This window comes from Alosa pseudoharengus, unplaced genomic scaffold (assembly GCF_046254945.1).
Source record: "Alosa pseudoharengus isolate Yale_2024_CS ecotype anadromous, Long Island Sound unplaced genomic scaffold, YU_APseudo_1.1 YU_APseudo_1.1_scf_3, whole genome shotgun sequence".
Lineage (NCBI taxonomy): Eukaryota > Metazoa > Chordata > Actinopteri > Clupeiformes > Clupeidae > Alosa > Alosa pseudoharengus.
Window position 1 is genome coordinate 18,742,808 of NW_027468718.1, and position 10,000 is coordinate 18,752,807.

The 10,000-nt window shown below is 43.7% G+C and overlaps 1 protein-coding gene across 1 annotated transcript in view; it reads left to right on the top strand.

The window, feature by feature from the left end:
- The window catches only part of LOC143099866 (low-density lipoprotein receptor-related protein 1B-like), a 161,116-nt gene that overhangs the window by 110,682 nt on the left and 40,434 nt on the right, over window positions 1–10,000 (top strand). Inside the window, exons 40-46 of the mRNA XM_076262776.1 lie at window positions 837–1,018; window positions 1,729–1,928; window positions 4,555–4,743; window positions 5,315–5,463; window positions 6,805–6,898; window positions 7,527–7,643; window positions 8,737–8,856. Of these exons, the coding sequence (XP_076118891.1) occupies window positions 837–1,018; window positions 1,729–1,928; window positions 4,555–4,743; window positions 5,315–5,463; window positions 6,805–6,898; window positions 7,527–7,643; window positions 8,737–8,856 (1,051 nt within the window). The remainder of the gene's footprint in view (window positions 1–836; window positions 1,019–1,728; window positions 1,929–4,554; window positions 4,744–5,314; window positions 5,464–6,804; window positions 6,899–7,526; window positions 7,644–8,736; window positions 8,857–10,000) is intronic.

Sequence of the window (10,000 nt, forward strand, 5' to 3'; positions counted from 1 at the left end):
GTTAACCTTCATTTCCGCAGAAGGCAATCCTTGAAATCAATGCATGGAGAGAGAGAAAAAGAGAGAGAGAGAGAGAGAGAAAGAGAGAAAGAGAGAGAGCTCGAGAATGCCAGAGCCTCCTCACTGCTCCACTCAGAATGATAATCAGAGTCGTCCTGCTTCCAGGGGGTGACGGGTAGCCTGTGATTAGGGGAGTGTCCCCTCGATCTGTGACATTTGAGTGGGAAATCAGAAGCGGAGCCCGTGAAACGCCCGTGGAGGATGCGTCGTAGCACTGAGCTGGCACACGATACTGCACTGCACTGAATTCAATCACGGGAGGGGGAAAGACCTTAGAACACGCGGTGTCTCCCTTAAGGAGTAATTGCGTGGCTGTTGTTCTTTCATGTTTGTATTTTTTTCCCTCCTCTATTATTTAACAATATTGAGAGAAGTGTTTTCTATGTGCCAGCTGGCCCATTAGGGTTGCCAGATAAGGTCTGTCTAAGTCAAAAGCAATGTCAAATCGGATGAGAGTAGCTGTTCACACAACAGGCGCTAAGAGACCATACTTCAGGTTGCCGGCACCTCTATTGGCAACGCGTCTCTTGGTGATTAACTCAACTTTGTTTTCATGTTCTTGGCCACTAAACGTCTGCCTGTTCTTAATTTCACCGCCTCATTATAAGGTTTGTTTTATTCCCCTATCTGCCTCCAGCAGCCATTCAGCAGTATACGGGCTAGCGCTAAGCTAAATGCTCCGGGTGAATCTAATTGGAGGCTGTTCACTGGCCAGTTGCCAGCTGATAAAAAGAAAGTCCTTCTGCCGTTTTAAACACCTCCAATTATCCGGGTAGATTGTTCACAGAACGGCCGTCCCCAGCTCGTTGGCGGTGGACTGGATCGGGAAGAACCTTTACTGGTGTGATGTCGAGAGGAAAACCCTGGAGGTGTCCAAGTCCAACGGTCTGTACCCCACTGTGCTGGTCAGCACTGGAATGAAGAACCCTACCGATATCGCCTTGGATTCACAGATTGGGTATGTCCCTGTATTACTGTTTTCCCTTGTGTTAGTGTGCCATAGGTACCTCAATATTAACAGTGCTACCGATTTTATGGCGCATATTAAACAGGGCCTTCAATCTACCTGGGAGTTTGATTTTTGATTTTCCTGCTGAATGCATGTGCAAAGAAGAGAAAATAACTCAAAAAACAGTAAATAAGTAATGAACTGGAAACTAATAATGTATATGCTCACCGTCCAACTGAATTTAAATTGTATGTCAGTGAGGCTATTAAAACCTCGCCCAAGGCCAGAGGCCCTTATCCGCATAGTATAATTCTACATCCTGTACTGTAGGAGCCATGCATGCGTACATTTCAAGACACAGTAGTGTAAACAGTCAATGACTCCGGTCCAGTCACTCATAAAATTGTGATTCTGTAAGGGGGGTTTTGAGTGCCTCTTGGCTGCCAGAATAGACTGAGGATTTCTTGTCTACTGGATAACCAGCTAGGAGTAACGTGCTGAGGATGGCTGTTAGTTGCCGCAAGACTGGTCAATTCCTGTCCACTTTTGCACCTATCGATTTCCATTTGTGAAACTCTGTATCCAACCTGTATTCTCCGCCAGGGTGACACTGTGTTTTTTTAATCATTCTCTCTCTCTCTCTCTCTCTCTCTCTCTCTCTCTTTCTCTCTCTCTCTCTCGTTCTCTCTCTCTTTCTCTCTCTCTCTCTCTGTGGGCAGGTATGTGTTTTGGATCGACTGTTGTGAAAACTCACACATCGGGCGGGTGGGCATGGATGGAAGTGGACAGGTGGTCATCATCGACAAGGAGATCTATAGCCCCACTGCCCTGGCCATCGACTACACCAACAAGAGGCTCTACTGGGCCGACGACAGCCACATTCTTTTCGCAAACATGGACGGAACGCACAGGCACAAGGGTAAACATAGATCATGTCTCATAGATCACACCTCGTTTCTTTTCCTTTTTTTTTCTTTCTCATCGCCCTTGAGACACAAGTCCTATTTTTGATTTCATGACAGTTTGGTTGCTTATTGCAGTCTTTGGTAGGAAACAAGCGTATTTTTGAGCCTTTAAATTGTAACATATTTTGTGGCTCTAATTGTTATTAATCAGTGGGCCACAAAATACTCAAATACAGAGAGGTAGAGAGAGAGAGAGAGAGAGAGAGTGTGTGTAGGCAAACAGGTAGACAGAAAGATGAGAAAGATGTCACCGTAGGATCTGCACATCTGCAAACCTGTTTAAAGTTTAAGTAAAAAAAAAAAAAACATATTAATACCATATTAAAGCGATGGTTCGGAGTAACCATGACCCCGAGCCAAACACCCTGCCAGAACCTGTTTTCCCTTGGTCGAACCCTGGTCGAGTAGCTCTGTCAGAAACTAATGACCTTCTGCAGGCGCAGTATCTCGTAAATTGTCCCACTAATAATGCCCTGAATGGTACGAAACTTCTACAGTAGTGCAACTGTGTTCTGTATTCATAAAACGAGGCATTGAAAAGTTTGTAAGTACACCAGGAGTTTATTAAAATAACACTTGCCTGATGCATTCTACTCTCTGCTGCTATCGCTGCGCCGACATTACTTCCGTGATTTGGGAAAAGCCCGTAAAAGTCCTGGCAGGAAGCATGCATAAGGATGTAGATCCAGGAATGCACTAATATTTTGTTCGTAGTACCAGTTTGCAACAATTATTAGTTAACACTAAGTTGTAAACACTTAGGAAAAAAATATTAAAAACTAGATATACCAAAAAACTTTGATGTAATCGCTTCCTGCTAGGACTTTTACGGGCTTTTCCCAAATCACAGAAGTAACGTCAACACAGCGGTAGATAGCAGCAGAGTACAAATTATCAGGCAAGTGTTATTTAAATAAACTCCTCGTGTACTTACAAACTTCCCAATGCCTCGTTTTATGAGTAAAGAATATAGTTGTACTCAGGGCCTGAAGTTAACTTTTTTGGCCACCAGCCACTGTGGCAGGTGAATTTTGAAATCCACCTGCCACAGTGGTTTTTTACCAGCCAAAATTATTTTGTGTCCAAAATAAAGGTGAACGACTCAGAAAATGCATAAGAATGGTTCTTGAACTTGTACAGAATACACATTACAGTATTCAAGTAAAAGTAAAAAAGTACTTTGTTAATAAATTACTCAAGTAGGCCTAACAAGTTACTTTTTTGTAGGCCTACATTTTTATATTTTTGATGGACCTTTAAAGGGATACAAAAGTATCCTTTATGCCTATTTGCTTTTCTCCTCCTCTGTAGGCTAATCATATAGTCAAACATATTTTAAAAGCCCAATTCAAATATATTTTATTTAATATACTTTGTCATAGCCAGAATAAACATTACGTGGCTATGGATATGAAAAGCAGTCTTCCAATACATTGCAGCTGATTCTTCTGCTTTGCATTGCTAGAAGTCTGGTTATAACTTCACCATACAGACAATGTAACCTAAAAACAATGGCTATATTATGGGTAGACCTATATTTAGGCTATAATCCACTCGACAGAGCAGGCTATCTGTTTTCTCAGCCGACCGTCTCATGTCATGTCCTGCAACATTGAGGCTACATAAATGAATGCTAGGCTTTTTCTAACTTGTATGCTCGATTTCCAGTGCATTTGCTTTGCTTGTAAATTAAGTTGTAGGCCTACTTTCCTTGTCCAATGTGCTTGTTGAACGATGTTGGCCAGAAATTAATATACGGTATGTGGAAGTTTCCGTGTCATGCCATACCTCTAGTCTCGGCACTCTGGCAGCCTCACCAGAAGATGCAGCAACTGGCAGGACGTCATTGCGTTAACTGTAAGCTATGCGTTAGCTATAACGTTATAGAACATCTACTTCTGTGTAGTAGGCTACATAGGCCAGCCATCACTATTATAATCGCGGGGAAACGTAGCAATGCTTTCTGAAGATCCCACGCCATTGTGTACCGGGGGAGAGGTGCTCTTTTCTCCCTTGAGATACTTTCTCCAATAATAAACTTGTTCTCGTAACGAAAGGCAATTGAAAATGTAGCGGAGTAAAGAGTACATTTCCTACGGCAATCCCGACAGTGCATCTCCTTGCTCAGTGTTGTGTTGTCTTATTGGCTACCCGCCAACGTGGCAGGTAGATTGACAGTTTCACCCGCCAATCACAAAAGTTACCCGCATTTGGCGTGTGGGCGGGTGCCAATTTCATGCCCTGGTTGTACTACTGTAGAAGTTTCGTACCATTCAGGGAATTATTAGTGGGGTAATTTACGATATACTCTGTTGGTTCCATAAGCGCCTGCAGAAAGTAATTCGTTTCTGACAGCGCTACTCGACCAGGGCTCAAGGGAAAACAGGTTCTGAGAGGGTGTTTGGCTCAGGGTCATGGTGCAAAGGACCCTAGGGTGAAATTACTCCGAACCATTACTTTAACTGCCCCCGTGTATTAACATCACAGCTGAAGAAATGTTGCAAAATCAATGTATAAACCTCGGCTAATAGTTGGGAAATTATGGTACACAGCTCACACACATGCTCTCTATCTCCCCAGTCCCCCATGATCACATCCAGACGGTGATTGGCTTGACCCTGTTTGAGGACTTCATCTACTGGACGGACGGCAAGTCCAAGTCCCTGCGTCGCGCGCACAAGACCACGGGCGAGCACAGTATGGAGCTTCTCAACTCCTGGCAGGCCATTGAGTCCATAACGGTGTATCACCCATTACGCCAGCCTGAAGGTAGTTGCACTGCTATGTTAGATATGCTGCTGGCACTGCATGGAGTCTTATCCTACAGTGTCTGATGGGTTAAAGTCTCATTGTGATGCTTCTGATGGGACTATCTATGTGATATTGCTTCTTGAGAGTGATCATAAGCCTTAACAGTGTAACAACAATTTGATTTAAGATTTTTAAGCAAAGGTTTGGTAGACAGTATGAACAGCAAAGGCATGATTATAACAACAAAAGTTCACTACAAATCAGCTTGCAATGCATTGGCCTCAGTACGATCGAAGCCGTGTAGATAAAAAGCCATATTGGGTGTTGTTTGTTTGTTTACTTGTTGATGTGGTTGTGTTTGTTTGTTTACTTGTTGATGTGTGTGTGTGTGTTTGTTTGTTTACTTGTTGATGTGTGTGTGTGTGTGTGTGTGTGTGTGTGTGTGTGTTTATTTGTTTACTTGTTGATGTGTGTGCGTGTGTGTGTGTGTGTGTGTTTGTTTACGTGTTGGTGTGTGTGTGTGTGTTTATTTGTTTACTTGTTGATGTGTGTGTGTGTGTGTGTGTGTTTTGTCTCCTGCTGTCTACAGTTCAGAAGCACCAGTGCCAAGTGGCCAACGGAGGGTGCAGCCACCTCTGCCTGCTGTCTCCAGGTGGTGCACACAGGTGTGCCTGCCCCACTAATTTCTACCTGGCGGCCGACAACAAGACCTGCCTGTCCAACTGCACCGCCAGCCAGGTAAGGAGTGGACACCAGCACACTCCTCCTCTGTGAATCTGTGTCATCTCTCTCTCTCTCTCTCTCTATCTCTCTCTATCTCTCTCTCTCTCTCCCTCTATCTCTCTCTATCTTTTTATGTCTGTGAGTGTGCAAATTTGTGTAGAGAGAGATATAGAGTTTTTGAGTGTGTGTGTATGTAAATAGGTGCACGTTTGTGTATGTGTGGTGTAGGTTGTGTATGCGTGGTGTAGGTTGTGTGTGTGTGGTGTAGGTTGTATGTGTGTGTGTGTGTGTGTGTGTGTGTGTGTGTGTGTGTGTGTGTGTGTGTGTGTGTGTGTGTGTGTGTGTGTGTGGTGTAGGTTGTGTGTGTCTCTGTGTGTGTCTGTGTGTGTGTGTGTGTGTGTGCCTCTCACTGAAGATGTACGATACTTTTGTTTTTCGGAATCTCTCCTTTTGTTCTGTTCTATCAGCAAATGGCTTGTCCACATGACAACAGCTCTATGGCTCTTTCAGCACACCGCTCTAAAGAGCATCTTATGTAAGCACACTTCTAAACACGCAAGGCTGGAACATGACTGTGGCAAAAACACCAATTACAGTGTATGCTGCATTATGTTCTGTACTCCTTTTTGTTTCATTTGTGCAGAGGGTGGCATTGTAAAGAGCACAGCTCTGTTTCTGCCAAGTGTGATCAGTAATTCTATAGTTCAAGTGAAAGAGCACAGCACTAACAACAACAGAATGGCATTGTTTTTTGTCTGAGGGAACACTTAGTGGAACTTGGAACTGGAAGTGTAACTTACTTTAGCTGAAAGTATCTCAGTGCATCTGCTAAACGAATGTATGTGTGTTTACTTTGTGTAAAGGTTTAGATGTTCCCCTAGGGATCAATAAAGTATATCTATCTATCTATCTATCTAGATGTACACTACACGTCATTTTACAGTGTGGATGTGTAAATGCATGTGAATATGTAAGCGTGTGTACTGTACTGTATATGATAGGGAAAATGTTCATCTAAGGGATAACGGCTGCCGAGGTGTCCCGGTACATGGATTTAATTGCAATAGCCATGCATCTATAGCACACAAAGGAAACATGCAGTTCAGTTTAGGAAGAAGAAGACATGTTCAGTTTGTTGTACTTCTTTCTTTGGTTACTGACACTGCATTGATATGGAACGGTGATTGGACATTTTTTTACCAGATCTATTTCATAATTAACAGCACACTGTCAGCCAATTAGAAAATAGTATTTCTTGTCCCTGGCGGAGAAATACCATTTAACGCACAGTGTATATGTGCATAAGTGTGCCTTGCACATACATGAGAGCTAACATGCAGATTGATGTGTTTGTAGTTTCGCTGTGGAACAGATGAGTGTATTCCCTTCTGGTGGAAGTGCGACACCGTGGACGACTGCGGGGACGGCTCGGACGAGCCTGCGGACTGCCGTGAGTAACTCTTCCGCACCTCCAATCAATCTGACCCACTCACGTCTACACCACCGTTCCCTATCACTGTCCCTTCTTCACTAATGCTGTACTGTAATGCATCAGGCTCTGGGAATCAGAGAGGTGTTAATGCTCTGTGCTAGAAATGCCATCCACTGTCTTCCTTGACGCGCTTCAGATTTGAGGAGGGAAACAAAAAAGATCAGCTCATCAGGAGGTTACCAGAGAAGTTTACTTGAGCAGTATTTCTGAAACCTCAACCGCATACTTTCACCAAGAAAAAGAAGCAAATGCACTTTCAGTCCTAGTTGAAACACCTGGGTTCCAAGTTGGTCTATGACTCATTGGAGTGTGTAGACCTGAGTGAATAGAAGGAGAAAATAAAAGGCTTTCTTTGATGATAGCTATTAAGAGGAGGCGGTGGTATTCAGAAAAGGGCACGGCGCTCAAATCTCATCCCTGGGCTGTCAGAGCCACAGTTGCCTCTTCAGTGGAATCCTCTATGATCAATCTACGCTGGACGAGTAACACATGTGTGGCCTTGGGTTAAGTGTAAGTGTGTGTGTGTGTGGGGAGGGTGGGTTCTGGAGTGTTTGGTGTTGATTTGTTGTTGTGTTCTTGTACGCAGCGGAGTTTAAATGTCAGCCGGGGCGCTTCCAGTGTGGCACGGGTCTTTGTGCCCTCCCGCCCTTCATCTGCGATGGCGAGAACGACTGCGGCGACAACTCGGACGAAGCCAACTGTGGTAAGGAGGAGAGAGATTTGTGATAACTGCTCATGCTTGGACAGGGACAGAGGGATGTCTCTGTCTGTCTATCGTAGCTTTCCTTCACTCTCCTTCTCTGTCACTCTGTTTCAAATCAAATCAGATCAAATGAGGCTTTCTTGGCATGTTGCCAAAGCAATAAACATATAGCATAACAGCAAGAGTATAACATCTTGGCTGTCAACTTTGCGTTAGTATTTATTTATTCATTTATCACATTAATATAGATTCTTTCTTTCTTTCTTTCTTTATTTCTTTCTTTCTTTCTGTTTCACTCTCCTTCTGTGACAACATCTCTGTTCATAGTACTCTTCTGTCCTTGTTTCTTTCTGGTATTTCTTATTTCCTCTCTTTCATATACTATACTATACTATACTATAGCCTTTCTTGCCCCTGCTGTGCAATACTGCCACACGTCCTATTTGCCCCCCCCCCCTCTCTTTCTCTCCCCCCCCTATTTCTCTCTCTCTTCCTCTCTCATAATTCACCACCCATCAAATATGCCACACAGACAAGCAATAGCTCTAACCAGCATTCTCACCCGTAACAAGTCAACAAGTTTTACGGTTGTTTTCTCCAAATGCTCGATAATTCATAACTGTTAGCTTTGCCCCCACGCCCTGCAATCGATAACCACTTTAGGAACATCAGAGAAAGATTACAGGCCATTCTGTCATCTGACAGGATGTATTGAAGTCAACACACATTTCCACTCCCATACTGATTAATGCAGCGGCAGGTCCGTAATGGCAATAATAAGGCCATTTAGACCTTGACATCTTGTTTCTGGGGAGAAGGGCTCAATGTGTCATGTCTTTTTATGTATGTAGAATACAAAGTGCATTATGTAATATGTTTAATATTGTAATATGTTATATATTTGTAATATTTGAGAACACTGGCACTTGAGAAACAATTCTTGAATAATAAACAATTAATCATTTTTGAATATTTCAGAACCTATGATGGATACATATTGTAGTTTTGCTGCTGTTTATATGCATTATTTGAAATTATGTTAATAATAAGGTTAATGCTAAGTTTTTTTTGTCACTCTTCCTATGGTTTGCAGACACGTACATCTGCCTGTCAGGGCAGTTTAAGTGCACGCGGAAACAGAAGTGCATCCCACTCAACCTCCGCTGCAACGGCCAGGACGACTGTGGAGACGGCGAGGACGAGACCGACTGTCGTAAGGCCCTCTCCCTTCCTCCATCCTTCCCTCCCTTTGTCTCTTCCTCCCTCTCTCCTCCCTCTCTTCCTCCCTCTCTCTCTCTCTTAGTCTGTAGTTAGAGTTAAATATAGGCACATACAAAAGGACCTCGTCTCGTGAAGGTGACAGGTGCTGTGACAGCACGATCGAGAACAGAGCTCTTTTCGGGTCTTCGTCTGTCTCTGGGCTGTCTCTCTGTCTCTTTCTCTCCCTCTCTCCTGCTCTATCCCTCCATCTCACTCTCACTCTATCCCTCCATCCCCCTCTCTTTCTTTTACTTCTCTTCTCCTAGTGCATGTCCTCCAGCGAAACACTGACTGACAGATCTAAAAAAAAAAAACACCCCCCTCATATATCTCTCTCTCTCTCTCTCTCTCTCTCTCCTCTCTCTGTCTATCTTTCCCTGAGTATGACTCCCACTTGACTGATAGCTGAAATCATTCCCCAGCAAGCTGATTTGGTATTCTGAAACACTGCGTCGACTATTTCCTCTGAGCAGAGGAGCATTATGTGTCACTGAAGAGGAGGAGAGGGAGGAGAAGGAGGAGACAAAGTGAGGGATTGATGAGGAGAGGGGAGGGAAATCTCTCTCTTTCTCTTTCTCTCTCTCTCTCTTTCTCTCCTCCTCAGACACACTGCATTCTCTCCTTCACCGCAAAGACTTAATGCCTCTGACAGACAGGAGCCTTTTGGTTGTCGACAGTTGGGATCCACAGCGCTCGTTTCACGGCGTGAAGAGGCTGGGGGAAGGTTTCTCGTTTCAGCAGTGGTTACGTAGACGGCCTACATGCCACTCTGGCATGGCTGTTCAAGACGAGCTTTGAGTGTTTGTTACAGTAAGAGTGTCGTTGGTGGAGCAATGCACTGTGCGGGTTTGGATGGGGCATTAATTGAAGCAAAGGGTGACATTTCAAACTCACTCTCATCTTCAAAAACAACAGAAAAGAAAAATCACCTTCAAAGCCTAGTTTCAGCAATTGAAACTTTTTTTGTTGTTTCTTTTTTTGTGTGTGGAAATAACCAACATTTTGGCTGCAATGGTGCCTTGAATTTCCCCTTGGGGATCATTAAAGTATCTATCTATCCATCCCATCTGACCCATTGACCCATCTTTGATTTGTGT